This window comes from Podarcis bocagei (assembly GCF_964188305.1).
Source record: "Podarcis bocagei genome assembly, chromosome: 7".
Taxonomy (NCBI): Eukaryota; Metazoa; Chordata; class Lepidosauria; order Squamata; family Lacertidae; genus Podarcis; species Podarcis bocagei.
Genome location: NC_138132.1, coordinates 6,717,053 through 6,732,752, shown reverse-complemented (window position 1 = coordinate 6,732,752; position 15,700 = coordinate 6,717,053). Strand labels below are relative to the sequence as shown.

General features: G+C 48.9%; 2 protein-coding genes across 13 annotated transcripts in view; both read right to left on the bottom strand.

Annotated features, from left to right (window-relative positions):
* Nucleotides 1-7,988, bottom strand: part of RYR1 (ryanodine receptor 1) — a 208,782-nt gene extending 200,794 nt beyond the window's left edge. For 8 of the 9 annotated variants that reach the window (XM_081200099.1, XM_081200103.1, XM_081200104.1 and 5 more), the window contains exon 1: nt 7,791-7,987. In XM_081200099.1, coding sequence (XP_081056225.1) covers nt 7,791-7,841 — 51 coding nt within the window. In that variant the 5' untranslated portion in view covers nt 7,842-7,987. Of the gene's footprint in view, nt 1-7,790 lie in introns of all 9 variants that reach the window. The other variant, XM_081200102.1, reaches the window with a different exon arrangement.
* A 5,000-nt stretch (nt 7,989-12,988) lies between these two features.
* LOC308590323 (uncharacterized protein) overlaps nt 12,989-15,700 on the bottom strand; it is a 36,176-nt gene continuing 33,464 nt past the window's right edge. For all 4 annotated transcript variants that reach the window (XM_081200275.1, XM_081200272.1, XM_081200273.1 and 1 more), the window contains one exon: nt 12,989-14,670. In XM_081200275.1, coding sequence (XP_081056401.1) covers nt 13,796-14,670 — 875 coding nt within the window. In that variant the 3' untranslated portion in view covers nt 12,989-13,795. The remainder of the gene's footprint in view (nt 14,671-15,700) is intronic.

The window sequence follows — 15,700 nt, the reverse complement described above, 5'->3', positions numbered from 1 at the left end:
GGAGGACTCACATTGGCGACAACCCTCACTAGCTGCAGCTCTCCAGGCAAGTGAGACTCCGAGCCCTACCTGGAGATGACACCAATCGAACCCGCGCGACCTTCACTGAGGTCCAACACTGAGCTGCAGTTCTTCCATATCTATCCTAGCCCTCACCCCTCTCCCCACCTTACCAATAGTCCCAGTCCTCCAGAGCCATCATTTCTTCATTATAAATGCATTTTACATGGCACCAGTTACCCTTTGGAACTACCTGTGACTACAGACATCAGGGAGTCCCCTTTGCTGTGTTCCTTTTGACGTCTACTGAAAACATTTTTGTTTAGGCAAGCCAGTCCGGACACATAGGACGCTGGCATGTGTTCTGATTTGGGTTCTTTCTTTTAAAATCTTGTCAATGATTTGAATTATTTTTGAAGGCTTTTAACCGATAATTTCATTGTTTTATTCTGCTCGTAAACCACTCTAAAGTTGTGGCTGTTCTTGTTTTACAATCAAGAGGTATGTATATATATATATATATATATATATATATATATATATATATATATAGTTTTATAAATAACTAAGCAATAAAACTGCTAGCACATTTACAAACTAAGCAGTGTCTGGTCTGTTATCATATTTAGGGATTATAGACTACCTCCGAGGACAAACACCTCACAAGGCGATTTATAGAATAAAAGTGTGATGCATAAACAACCACAATGGGTTAATAAAAGAAAACTTGTAATAAAACAGCCACAAAATCATAGAATCTTGGAGATGGAAGAGAACCTGAGGATCACCAATGCAGGAATTTGCAGATGGAACAAGATGGGTGGTATATAAATAATAATAATAATAATAATAATAATAATAATAATAATAATAATAATAATAATTAGCTGTCCCATATGGGGCTCGAACCTGCAACCTTGGCGTTATCAGCACCACACTCTAACCAACCTAAATCTTCTAACGAAGGGCGGTATATGAATCTAATTAAAAAAGTAAAAATAAAGTAAATAAATAAAGTTTCCCATCTGTCTTCAAAGGCAGCCCCACGGACCAGGCATTACAGCAGTCCAGCCTGGATGTTCCAAGTGCGTGGATAACGGAAGCAAGGACAGACCTCTCTAGGAAGGCTGGTAGACCAGATGTGGCCATCGGCTTGCAAAAAGAAATACAAAATTCTGTGGTTTCAGGTTGAGAAGGAAGGAGGGATCTCCATGCCAAAGAAAAGAGGCAACATGACAAAGAGAAAGGACTTTTCCCAGCCCTTTTTTTTTGAATTTGCATTATTAAATCCTGCAAGTGCTGACTCTGGATTTCCCGGGAGGAGAATCTGCAGTTTCTGTTTCTGGATGAAGAATCTGAACTGCCACCGTAGTAGGATAACAAATTGAGGATGAGTCAACAATGCGAAGCCCGCCAAGGACGGTGACTGTTTTCAGGCTGCATTAAGAAGAAGCCTCTCCACAGTTTTGGGAACTAAACAGCCCTGGTCTAACCCTGCACTGTTAAAAAAAATACCTAGAGTATGGCTTTTATAGTCCTTGTGGCATGTACAGAATTTTCTCTTAAAAAGAAAAAGCATGCATATTATTATAAACTGTCTAGGGCCACATTTGCACCATACGTTTAAATCACAATGGTACTACTTTAGAACTGTCATGGAGTCCCACAAGAGAATTCTGGGAACTATAGTTTGAGCATTGTTAGGGGGCCTCTCTATTCCCCCCACCCAGAACTACAGTTCCCAGATTCCTCTGTGAAGAGGGATTGATTGTTAAAGCACTTGGAGAACTGTGAGCTCTGTGAAGGGAAGAAGGTGGATTTCCTAACAACTCTCAGCGCCCTTAACAAACCACAGTTCCCAGGATTCCCTGGGGGAAGCCATGACCGCTTAAACTGGTGTCCTAACGCATAATGTCCACAAATGACAACATTCTGGAGGCCCCAAGTCGCAAGGTGGTTAGATTGGTTGTAACTAGGGCCAGGGCCTTTTCAGTGCTGGCCCCGACCTGGTGGAACGCTCTGTCACAAGAGACCAGGGCCCTGCGGGACTTGACATCTTTCCGCAGGGCCTGCAAGACACCTGGCCTTTGGTTTCGACTCAGTCTGACCTTTATGTTTCCCTCCCCTTATGGTTTTGGTCTATGGGCTACTTTTAAAATGAGGCTGCATTTTAAATGGCATTTTAACCTGTATTTAAAATTGTTTTCCCCCCCCTTTTATGATTTTACTGTAATTTTACTGGTGTTAGCCGCCCTGAGCCCAGCTCTGGCCGGGGAGGGCGGGGTATAAATATTTTTTTAAAAAAATATTATTATTATTATTATTATTATTAAATGGGAATGTGGACTAAGCGCAGTTCTGAGCATTGTGGTTCAAGAGAGAGGTCAGGAAATCCCAGCCTTGTAACAGGGACAGGCAATTGGACACACAAGGGTTCGATCCAGCCCCCGTCACAGCTCACAAGTCTAATTCCCACAGTATACCATAGCTGTCAACGTACAGATTTGAAAATAAGGGATCAGCAGCCAAAATAAGGGATTTTCCCAGCACAGGTATGTTCAACTTCTGAGCCCCTCCAAGCCAAAGGCAGAAAGCCCAGCCAGCAGCCAAACAAAGCCTTAAGCGGTGGTTCCCACAGCGCAGCAACCCGGCAAAGGGGATGCAGCAAGGAAAACCACCGTCACCTCTCTGCTGGGAAGCACTGAGCAAAGGCAAGTCCCCAAGCAAGGCGGCCGATTTGATTGGCCCAAGGCATGCAAGCTCCACCCCCTGTCGTTCTTAGACTCCTTATTGGGTGAGCAACGCAGCCAAGCAACACAGTTGGAGCCTCCCTCCTCCCGGGTCGGCAGGCAGGGAGGGAGAGGAGCTGCTTCCTTTGAAACCCGGGAAATTTAAGGGACATCATCAATAAGGACAGCAGCGGGACACGGCGCTGGGATAAGGGACTTTCCCGCCAAATAAGGGACGGTTGACACCTATGCAGTATACATCGTTTTTGACTCCCTTCTTCCTGGTGCAAATGACAGAGGAGAATGGACCATTCTCTCTCTGCCCACCATACGCCACGCCATCCACACCATCGATCTAAAGCCCTGTGATACCACTTGAAGCAATCACAGCTTCTGCCAAATAACTCTGGGATCTGTAGTTTGTTAGGGTGCTGACAGTTGTTAGGACACCCTCCACACACACACTATTCTCCTTACAGAGCTACAGTTCCCAGAGGATAGCTGTCAACGTTTCCCTTTTTTTAAGGGGAATTCCCTTATTCCAAATAGGATGCCTCACGAGAAAAGGGAAAAATTGACAGCTCTGTCCCAGAGTGGTTTAACAACTAATCCCTCTTCCCAGGGAAATCTGGGAGTTGTAGTACTGCAAGGGGAATAAAGGGGTCCACCATCAATTCTCAGCTCCCTTAACAAACTACAGATCCCAGAATTCTTACGGGGAAACCATGACTGTTTAAAGGGGCAACCTAACACTTTAAATGTGTGAATGTAGCCGTGGTTGCACCCAGGGGACAGGGCCATGTGATGGGTGGTTCTGGGATGCCCTCCTAGGGGGAAAGCCAGCAGATCCCTCCTTTGATCGGCTGTGGAGATCTTTTGGTTCTGCAAAGGCTTCTTCGAATAATTCTTACTGACTCTCACATAGCTTATACTGTTCTAAAATAGTTTCTGCTGCTGTGCTGCTGGAAGATCATTTTAAGAATCTGCCAGGTCTTCTGCTGGTGGTATGGAGGGAGAATAAAATATTTTTGTCTCAGTTCATGTGGGAACTGGAATGGAGGAGGTCAGGCAGAGGATGGAGAGACTCAAAGACTTTGGGCAGATCCACACCATACCTTGAAAAACGCCCAATGCACATTCTTCTCCCAAAGAATTCTGGGAAATGTAATAATAATAATAATTTATTTATACCCCGCCCTTCCTGGTTCAAAAACCGGGCTCAGGGCGGCTAACAACAAATTTAAAACACTTGATCGTAAAAGCAGCATAAAAGACAGTATAAAAACATGAATAACAATAAAATTCAAAGTTCAGAAATCAGTTTAGGGGAAATCCATCTAATAAGCATTAGATAATCCCCAGGGCTAGCTGGCTGAATTAGTCCTACTTGGGCCAGCGCGGAGGCCAGGGGAGAATTAGCTGTGGGGTCTCAGAGAGGGAAATCTTCATAAAAGGAGGGGGAGGGAAGGGGAGGGAAATAAAAGATCAGGCTGAATTCAAATTAAAGGCCAGGCGGAATAGCTCTGTTTTACAGGTCCGGCGGAAGGAGGTTAAATCCTGAAGGGCCCTAGTCTCCTGGGACAGCATTCCCCCAGGTCGGAGCCATCACTGAGAAGGCCCTGGTGCTGGTGGAGGATAGTCTGACTTCCTTAGGGCCCGGGACCTCTAAGCTATGGTTATTCATGGACCTTGAGGTCCTCTGCGGGGCAGACCAGGAGAGGCGGTCCCATAGATACGAGGTCCCTAAGCCAATTCCTTCCAGTAGCACCTTAGAGACCAACTAAGTTTGTTATTGGTATGAGCCTTCGTGTGCATGCACATTTCTTCAGAAAACTGTAGTTTGTTAATGGTTGGCCGCTGGATTAGATGGGCCTGATCCAGAGACAAGGCTCTTCTTAGCACCTTAGATTAAAAATGCCTTTGACCTCCTCCTCCTTCCATGCTCCCTAGACAAATACCAAGATCCATGCCTGCCTCCTTAAGAAAATAATAACAGCCTTACTGGATCAGGCCAATGGCCCATCCAGGCTAGTACACAGTGGCCGACCAGATGCCTGTGCAAGCAGGATCTGACCACAAGAGCCTGTGGTTTCCAGCTGCTGCGATTCAGAAGCATTGCCTGTTGCAGCAATGGAGGCAGAACATTGCTATCCTGGCTAGGAGCCACCCATAGCCGCCTCCCTCCACAAACTTGTCCAACCCTCTTTTAAGTTTCATCCAAGCTGGCACCCATCACTGTCTCAAGTGGGAGTGAGTTCCATAGTTTATGCTATCCTGCAGCCTGTGTTCGAAATTAGCCAGTCGCCAGGAGCATTTGGCACCTGGCTTTCGACCACTTGTGACCAGGTGAAGATGCCTGGATGCCAGGAACATTGGATCTTGACTGTTTTCACACACTAATACCCAATCCTGTAGAATTCTATCAGTTTTTAATTTATCTGGGCCATCGGAATGAATTTCTGGAACCAAAATGCTTTTTTCTGTGCAGACTGAGCATCACCATTCAGAAAAAGAGGTCAGAATTGGCCAATATATATGTGGAAGGTCATTGCATCGAGGGTCTTTTCTTCTTGTAAGTTCTCAAAACTCTTGAACCTAGCTCAAGGTAGTTCTCTGAACTAGCCAGATGTTGAACTGAGAATCTATCAGAGTCAGTCCATCATTTGAAAAAGGAGACTTTTGAGACATCTTGCCCCCAAATGGCAAATGGGCGTTCCAACCTGGGTTATGAGAATCCGTGTGGCGCCGAGCTTAGATATCTTGCCTTCAGCTCAGGTTTCTACTGCTACCTGTTGTGACCATCCAAGCAACATCCATTCGCACCCCACAAATGAATCGCAAGAAACATCCGCACTGTGCATCTAAAACACATGGCTTCTCCCAAAGAACCCTTGGAACAGGGGTTGACCCCTCAGAGAACTACAGCTGGTAGCACTCTTAAACTACAATTCCCAGGATTCATTGGGGGTGGAGGAGAGGGAAGCAGTGTGGTTCCAACTAGGGGACTCAACTACCAGGCCTGATCAAAGAGAAAGGAGGTCTCCTGCCCCCCTCCATGTGCTCAGTCTATGACCAAAGATCATCTTGCAGCCCAGACCCGGTTTAACCCTTTGAGGGAGCAACCCTCCCAAGCAAACACCTTTCCCTGACCCCCACAGAAGTCCAACCACTCCCGCCCTAAACCTGAGATGCCACCCTGTGATGAATGGCGCCCAGCTGTCAGCCCAGGATAAATAAAGGTTAGTAACCGGAGAGGCCAGGAAAGGATCGGCGTTAACCCCATGCCACCCAGAGCGTACGGACACAGGAGCCCATTGGCAGCCACAGTTCCCTGCTGCAACAGGGAATTCCCCCTTTTGCACAACCTTGCATTCTCCCTCCTAAGCCATCGCTTTCTGTGCAGGTTGTGGAGACCTCTCAGGGCCAGATATTAAGAAAATATGGAGAGTCTGGCTGTCAGATCAGGCCAGTAGCTCATCTACTCCAGAATCCTGTTCGCACAGGGACCGACCAGATGCCTTTGGGAAGCCCATCTGAGCCCAAGAGCTTCCAGAAGCTGAGATTCAGAAGCACTTTTGCCCCTGGCCCTTGAGGCAGAGCCGAGTCAGTAGCCATCAATGGACTTGTCCTCCATGCGTGGTGGCTCTGCCCCAAGGAAACCACAGCGATCAGAACCTCTTGGGCCTAAATTATTTAGGGACGGGAAACGGACAGCCTGAGCTTGAGCAAAACAGATCCACAGGTAGATGCTCCCGATCCAAAGGGAGAACGACTTTGGGGAGGAGGGAGGGGGGAGAAAGGAAAAGGAAGATTGGGCAGGATCTGCGGCCTCCGTGCCCCGCAGCCGAACACCCCATCGGCCAGATGTTGGGCCAGATGTTGGGCCAACAGGGTTCTCTTTGTGAACTGTCTTGGGTTCATACATGGAAGTGGGCAGAGGAGGGGGAATTGAGGAACTGGGTCGGATCCAACCCGACTGTGGGCACCACCTGTTCCGAGGCAGATCGGTGGCTGACGTCCCACGGACAACAGGGCTGCCTCTAAATTTAGCCCCCGCTGAGGGAGAGAGGGGGGAGGGAGGGAGATCGATCAAGGCCCCTAACTTTCTCAGTCAGGTCCTCCCCAAAGAGCGTGAGGGTCCCGGAGAGAGGATCCCCTCACCCAAATTGCTCAGGACGGTGCCTGAATGTTGCTCGCTGATATTAATTTACCTCTGCCGTTTAGAACGCCTGCCTGCCAATCACACCGGCACCCTGCCAAGCCCCAAATTCACGTTCGACAAAAGGCCCCTGTTTTTATTTTATTTTTAAAGGAAACCAACACCCCGAAGACTTTTCTGAAGCGTGCAGGATTCCCCAGTTCTCCCCCCCCCAAAAAAATAAGTACTATTCCCTCTTTTTTAAAGGTTAGTTGCCTGAACAGACAAGCAACAGAGCAGGAAGGTGTCCCCAACCTGGTGCCCCCTCCAGATGTTGCGTGGTCCAAAAGCAACTGGCGGGCACAAGGTTGGGAAAGGCTGGCACGGAAGATCAGACCTGAGGAAGGTCACGGAAGATATTGGAAAGAGCCAGAGCTCCGTAGGCACATTGAGGGGTCACCCCCAGATGCAACCGAGCCCCCCCACCTCTTCCCAGCCAGGGGTCTCTCCCCCAGGCTCGCCCTGCCCTTCAAACTCCATCCCCACCTTGTACTCCAAACTTTGCACCCCCTCCATACAGGGCCCTCCTTGCCTCCACCCCACAACTCGTCCTTCAGCCCTCCACCCCAACCTGCCCCACAGCGCAATCCTAACGCCTCCCCCAAGGAAAGCAAGTCTGCTTGAATTCCGTGGGGCTCGCTGCCAGGGAAGTGGGGTTATAGGGCGCGCCCCCCATCCGAAGTTCCCACCTTAACTAGCATTGCGCTGCCTTTTCCCTGCACCCCTAATTTCACGCGCCCCACTTCGCCTGCTCCCCTCCTCTCCCCCTTTCCCCTTTTTCCTGTTTTTTTTTCTCCTCCCCCAATCTTCCTCCTCCTCCTTCTTCTCCTCCATCACCCCCCCTCCAAAAATTAAAGACTCACGGTCCGGAGAAACTGGACGTCGTCTTCTCCTTCGCCGCCTCCTTCGGCCATGGCTGGGCTGGGCTGGGGGGCTGGGCTTGGGGGGCAGCTGGAAGGAGTGGGGCGCCCGCCCTGCTCGGCCGGCTCGTTCGCAGCTGCCGGGAGCCGCGGAGACACTAGCGGAGCGTCCCGGCTCCAGCAGCGCCAGCCAGCCAGCCGGCCGGCTCCCCGCCCCCCGGACCGCCCCTAGGAGGGGATGGAGAAGGGGCGGAGGAGGGCGGGGAGAAGGACAGGGGAAGGAGAGAAGGATGGGGCGAGGAAGCCGCAGTGGATCTCTCGCCACCAGATCTCTCCCCTCCTTCTTCACCAGGGAGATCTCTCTCGCCGCTGCGGTCGCCAGGGGTCAGTGGAGCCTCCACTGGCCAGGAGCAGTCTACCTGTCCGCTGCCCGGCTGCGGAAAAAGCTCCCCCAACCCAGGAGAGGTGGCGGGGTCTCCTTCCCTGGTGGAGGGTTATCTGTCAGGGATGCTTCAGTGGAGATTCCTGCATCGCAGCTGGGTTGGACTAGATGACCCCTAGGGACCCTACAATTCGAAGGAGAGGCGCAGCCTGGCACGGCTTCTACCTGTTGCCAACTTCCCTGGAGCATCGGATGTTAGGAGAAAGGGAGGCACCAGGCTCAGCAGACCTCAAGGGGGATTCATCCAGCGCATGGAACGCATCCTTCCACAAGGGCTTTAAAAGAGGAATCCCTGGGGGGCTGTCAGCAGCTACGAGCCAGGATATTGTCCCCTTCCACAGTCGGAGCCAGCAAAGCTTCTGAATACCAGTTCCTGGAAACTGCAGAAGGGAGTTGCTCTGGTGCACAAATCCAGCTTGCAGGCATCTGGTTGGCTGCTGTGAGAACAGGATCCTGGACTCCATGGGCCTTTGGTCGGATCCAGAAGGACTCTTCTTATATTTTGTAATGGCTAACTGGTGTCTGTTATTAACTGTTTAATGGTGGGGTTTTTGTGTTTTTTAAATTATATAATAGTCTTTTTTCCCAGATGATTTTTGATTGTACAGTGGTACCTCAGGTTAAGAACTTAATTCGTTCCGGAGGTCTGTTCTTAACCTGAAACTGTTCTTAACCTGAAGCACCACTTTAGCTAATGGGGCCTGTTCTCACCCTGAAGCAAAGTTCTTAACCCGAGGTACTATTTCTGGGTTAGCGGAGTCTGTAACCTGAAGCGTCTGTAACCTGAAGCGTATGTAAGCCGAGGTACCACTGTACAAGTGTAGATTTATAACAATACAAAGTACATATCCATTTTTCGAGATTTATCTGAATCTCCAGATTTCCCACCCTCCCCTCCATGGGTCCTATTGTCAAGCTTTTCAACTGCATATTATTTCATTTGTTGTTTAGTCGTGTCCACCTCTTCGTGACCCCCTGGACCAGAGCACGCCAGGCACTCCTGTCTTCCACTGCCTCCCGCAGTTTGGTCAAACTCATGCTGGTAGCTTCAAGAACACTGTCCAACCATCTCGTCCTCTCTCATCCCCTTCTCCTTGTCCCCTCCATCTTTCCCAACATCAGGGTCTTTTCCAGGGAGTCTTCTCTTCTCATGAGGTGGCCAAAGTATTGGAGCCTCAGCTTCAGGATCTGTCCTTCCAGTGAGCACTCAGGGCTGATTTCCTTCAGAATGGATAGGCTTGATCTTCTTGCAGTCTCCTCCAGCACCAGAATTCAAAAGCATCCATTCTTCGGCGATCAGCCTTCTTTATGGTCCAGCTTTCACTTCCATACATCACTACCGGGTCTGTATTACTAGGTAATCATTCAAGTGGCTCATTTGCGAAATAAACTGGGAATCTGATGCTGGAGGTTGTCTAATACTTGGCTGCATTCTGACAGCAAGAGTTGTTTGACGGTGGAATTGACCATCTCAGAAGGTGGCGCACACTCCTTAAACAGTGGTTGGGGCTGGCCATCTGTCAGAGATTATTTAGCCATGAATCCTGCTTTGCAGGGTAGGGGGTTGGCTTAGATGACCCTTGGGGTCCCTTCCAACTCTACAGTTCTGTGATTCTTCATTCTGCAGTCTGTAAAAGGATTGCATTTCTCATACTTACTAGCCTTGCTTTCTTTCCAGGAAAGATGATAGGATCCCCCGTTCCTTCCTTAATTAATTAACTTAAAGGCGCACTGCCATCAGCATTGTAGAGAGGGTGGGGAAAACATACAGTTTTTTTTTTATTTTTGAAGCCCTAACCTGTCTGCATCTTTCAGAGAGTAAGGAGATAAAACTGACCACACATTTTCTAAGCTGGCTTTTTAAAAAATATGTTCCTGGTTCCTGGCTCAGCGCCAGGAAGAGAAAATTCCAGACAGGCTGCTGAAATTCCAAGCAGCCTTCAGTCCTTCATTCCTCACCTCTGAAGAAGGTGTTTGTGTGGAAGCAGGGAAAAGGCTGAAGGTGAAACCAGTTCTGGAGGTGAAAAAAGGAGAGGGAGAGAGAGAGAGAAAGATGTTTGCAAAGACTAGTAACAAACACCGCTTAGCCAAGCCAGATGAGACAGAAAGACAAGCAGGAAAAAAATGTTCCATTTCTGCACAGTCATGCAGGTGGCAGATATAAAGACAGACCAAAGCAACAGGGCATTGTTTGGGAGAAGCGATCCGCAACAGAGAACTCCGTTTACAGTAGGATTGATTCTAGGCAATCAGAGAATCATAGAATTGGAAGGGAGCACCAGGGTCAGCTAACCTCTTGCAATGCCGGAACCTTTTTGCCCCATAATAATAATAATAATTTATAATTTATACCCCGCTCATCTGGCTGCACCTTTAACAATCTACAATTCCCTGCACCTTTAACAATCTACAGTTCCCATGATGATGATTACCGTATTTTTTGCACCATAACACTCACTTTTTTCCTCCTAGAAAGTAAGGGGAAATGTCTGTGCGTGTTATGGAGCGAATGCCTGCGGGTGGCGGGGGGGATCTGCTGCAGTCGTGAGCAGAGGATCCATGGTTCCCCTTCCTTCCCTCCTCCGTGGTTACAAAGCATGGATCCACAAGGATCCTCAGGATTTTTGCATTGGGCTACTCCAAACTCATTGTCAGATCACATGTCTGTGGCCACAGCATGAACCACAAAAATCATATATCCACTATTTCGTGGGTATTTTTTCTTGTTTTCCTCCTCTAAAAACTACATGCGTGTTATGGTCTGGTGCGTGTTATAGAGCGAAAAATACGGTATTTTTTTTGGGGGGGGGTGCTTTAAATGCAGATGCAGTCCCACACTCAAGCTTTGTATTGTGATAGGAATTTTATGGTCTTAGATATAGTGACAGGAGAAAAACAACATTAAAATTTCTGTGATGTAGGTGGGATGTATCTGAGGGGTGGTCTTAGGTTACACCCCTTCTGTGATGTAAGTATGATGTTTCTGGGGGTGGTCTTGATCTACAGGGTGGCAATTTCAAAAGTCTTTATAAGGCCTTGCGTGCCATTTTTCTGGGTCCCTCCTCTCTCCTGCGTATGAGGCGAGCACCCTGTTGCAACAGATCAATAAAGATCAAGCTTACAAGCTGCTTTGCTTCTCAATATTCTCTGGTTGGCCTCTGTTATTTTCTCCTACCAATAGGGAACCTATGTAAGGACTCTATATGGGCTCTTGGATACCCCATAAGGGAAAAGGGCATATTTTTATTTACAACAGTATAGATCCAGAATGTTAAATGGATTTATTTGGAGAAGCAACAGATTTTCCCATCTCTGCTCTATCATCTCTGCTGAAATCAACCTAATGTAACCTCCACCGCTTTCTGCTTCCAGATGCTTATGACTTACTGAATTTAGATTCTCACCCCTCCTTCCGCCTTGCCCCCCCCCCCCGCAAACACCACTGGAGGGCATCCCTCAAATTAACCTCTCTTTTCATTCTGACAGTGAAGTTGATGAGCAAAAGGAGCCTGGATCTTAATGTTGCATCGAGGAAGGCTGGATTTTAAGACACTGGGCCAAGAGAGATGCCGGCAAAACTGCTAAAAAGAAAAATGAGTGTTTGTTTGTTTGTTTGTTTTAATACTTAGAGACTGCAGCAGCCAAGGTAGAATCATAGAATCATAGAATCATAGAGTTGGAAGAGACCACAAGGGCCATCGAGTCCAACCCCCTGCCAAGCAGGAAACATCATCAGAGCACTCCTGACATATGGTTGTCAAGCCTCTGCTTAAAGACCTCCAAAGTAGGAGACTCCACCACACTCCTTGGCAGCAAATTCCACTGTCAAACAGCTCTTACTGTCAGGAAGTTCTTCCTAATGTTTAGGTGGAATCTTCTTTCTTGTAGTTTGGATCCATTGCTTCAAGGTATGAAGGTATTCAGCCCCTTGCTTCAAGTAATGATGATGGGGCTGAACCAGCCATTAACAGAATCAGAATTATATATATATATAGGAGGGATGCGGGTGGCACTGTGGTCTACTCTAAACCACAGAGCCTAGGACTTGCCGATCAGAAGGCCGGCAGTTCGAATCCCCGCGATGGGGTGAGCTCCCATTGCTCAATCCCTGCTCCTGCCAACCTAGCAGTTCGAAAGCACGTCAAAGTGCAAGTAGATAAATAGGTACTGCTGCAGCGGGAAGGTAAACAGCGTTTCCGTGTGCTGCTCTGGTTCGCCAGAAGCGGCTTAGTCATGCTGGCCACATGACCTGGAAGCTGTACACCGTCTCTCTCGGCCAATGGAGCGAGATGAGCGCCGCAACCCCAGAGTCGTCCGTGACTGCACCTAATGGTCAGGGGTCCCTTTACCTTTATATATACAGCATAAAGACTAATGAAAAGCAAAGGACAATTAAAAAGACAACTCAGTGAGTTAAAAGCAAAAGCAAAAACAAAACCCATGTTACGGAGGAGGAAGTCATTTAGGAGAAACAGCCGCCGTGTGGTATTTCTTGCTTTTAATTATTTCGTGTTTGTTAGAATTAAGAAAAAAGGTATACAAGGCGTTGCAGACATACCCATCAAAAAAGATTTTCTTTAAAATAATAAGAGTATATTTGGAAACAAGGGAAGCACCTGACTGCCCCCTGGAGGGCGACTGGGGGACCTGCACACGCAAACATCCAACAGCAAACTGAACTAATATAATATGTGACTGAGGAATTTTCTTTTTTTTTAGTCTTATTCCCTTTTCCAGCCACCAATAATTTTGACCCTTTTCACCTTCACTTATAAGCTGCAGGAGAAAAGCCCTTCCAATGGTGATTTTAACAAGCATAATTCTACGACTCTAAACGGTGATTTTTTTGAGGCTCCGGTTTGCTGTGCCAGGACCAGTCCTGCAAATATTCAGATCCCCACGGGCAGCCGGGGGCGGGGGGGGGGAGAAAAATAATATGAATTACGGGTATAAAATACAAAGTCAGAGCTGCTAGTGGTAGATGATTTGGAGGGGGGACACAGGGTGTGGATTTGGGAAGGGGGGTTTACTAAATAGATACTCTTCCAACACTCACAACCAATAGGTTTTATACAAAACTTTGCACAAGGTTAGCTGGTGAAAAGGCAAAAACAACACACAGAGACAGTGAAGGGGGGGGGAGTTAGTTTGGGACATCAGAATGGGCCGTGTGAGAACAGGAATTGGTGTTAAAACCAGGATCTTGTTAAAGGCAGGGATAAGAAGCCTCTTTGATGTTGTTGGACTACAAATCCCATCAGCCACCACCAGCAGGGGCAGGGATGATGGGAGTTGTAGTCCGACAATATCTGAAGGGGGTCCCCATGCTGAGCAAAGGAAAATAGTTTCTGGTGGGGATAGCCCACCTTCAGGGTTGTTTTACAGTAGCTGCAGACAGATGATGATTAACCCCACCTGGGCGAAAAACCAGCTGTCGTTGGGTCACCGGCTGCTGCCACGTTTTGCCGCAAGTCCAGGGAGTTTGGGACGGCCACAAGCTGCCTATTCCTGCCACCATCCAAGGGAATTTGGGGAGAGACGCCATAGGTCCAACTCCTCTTTCCCTCTAGCAGGTGCTCCAGTTGGCGCTTGGCGGATCCTGGCTCGGCAGGCCGGAATCCGGAGACCTCGCCACCTCCCTTTTGCCACGCAGCCCGGCTAGGGACATCATGATGTTCTTTCGGGTTATGCAGATCTGCCGCCCGTAGGCCTTGAAGGACAGCAAGGGGGTCCTGGCGGGCAGCCCGGGGGCTCCCTTTGTCGCCGCGTGCCCAGTCTCCTGTCCGGCTTGCAAGGGCAGGCCACTCTCGTGGCTCACGGACCGGCCAAAGCGACGCTCCGCCTTGCGCTTGGGGACACTGAGCTTCGCGGCCTCCGGCCCATTGTCGGGCTGGGGCGATGCCCGCTGGAAGCTGAGGGTCAGGCGCTTGAGGCCGGTTTTGGGAGCCTCGGGGAGGTGGCGGAAGCGGTCGGCCAGAGTGCTGGGGGAGCCAGGATCCGAGGGAAGCATCCTTTGTGGCCCGTTCTCTGGGCAGCTGTCTGCCAGTGTGACACAAACAGTGGGGATGCCCAGTTGCCTCATGCCGGCCACTAATACTTCCATGTCAGGCTGCTCTGGCTCGGCTAGGCCGAAGCTCTGGGCATGATGCGCTCCTGGGCCGACAGAAGGGGAGAAATCCATTTCGCTGTCTTCTGCGGCAGCCCTCACCGAAAGCTCTTCGGGCCAGCTCATCGACCGCCGTAGAACATGGCGCTGTCTGGGTAGAGGATCTGGCAGTTCGGCCGCCGCTACCAAGGCATCCATATCTGGCTCCTGATGTGCATAGCTGACAGCATTCAAACAGGGATTTCTGTGTTTACATCTCGCCGCAGCATCTCCGGCCTCTGGATTTGTGCAGCTAGGCCCGCAAGCATTTTCGCTGGCTGGCTGGCTTGTAGATCCTAAAAAATAAGACATCCCAAGAGAAGAGGGAGTCGTGTTTAATGCCATGCAGCCGTACAGAGTCCTGTGGCACCCCCGGTAAATATGAGATGAGCTTCTGCACGCTCATCTGAACATGAGTTCAAGTGCCCAAGATCTCACACCGAATGAATTTGGTTGTCTTTACCTGCGGGACTTTCATAGAATTGTTGAGTTGGAAAGGACCACCGAGATTCATCTAGTCCAGGCATAGGCAAACTCGGCCCTCCAGATGTTTTGGGACTACAATTCTCATCATCCCTGACCACTGGTCCTGTTAGCTAGGGATGATGTAGTCCCAAAACATCTGGAGGGCCGAGTTTGCCTATGCCTGATCTAGTCCAGCCCCCTGCAATGCAGGGATCTCAGCTAAAGCATCAATGGCAGATGTCCGTCCAACCTCTGCTTAGAAACCTCCAAGGAAGGAGGTTGTTTGCAGTTGTTTCAAACGACAAAAAGCACTGGTTGGGCTTCAGCAACCTTGGCCAACCTGGTGCCCTCTGGGTGTTTTGGACTACAATTCTGTGCCGGGCTGGTGCTGATGGGAGTTGTAGTCCGAAAGCTGGAGGGCACATGGTTGGCAAAGGCTGGGAGTTGTCAATGGCCCAGCAGAGGTAGCCTCACCACCACTGCCATCACCACCCAAGGCCACCTAAGGACCATATTGCCCCAACACACACACAAGGCTTATAGCTGTCTTGGTGGTTTTCTTTTGCCTATCTAGTAAGGACAGATTAGGGTTGGGATTCCCGTGGCAGAACCATCAATCCCTCTTCCCTGGAACTCTGGGAATTGTAGTTCTGTGTAGCCATCTTCAAATATTTCAAGGGCTGCCACATCGACGAGGAAACAAACTTGTTTTCTGCTACTCTGGAGGGGTAGGACTCGGACCAATGGCTTCTGACTAAACATCAGGAAGAACTTTCCAACAGTAAGAGCGATAATAATAATAATAATAATAATAATAATAATAATAATAATAATATAATATTATATTATTTATACCCCGCC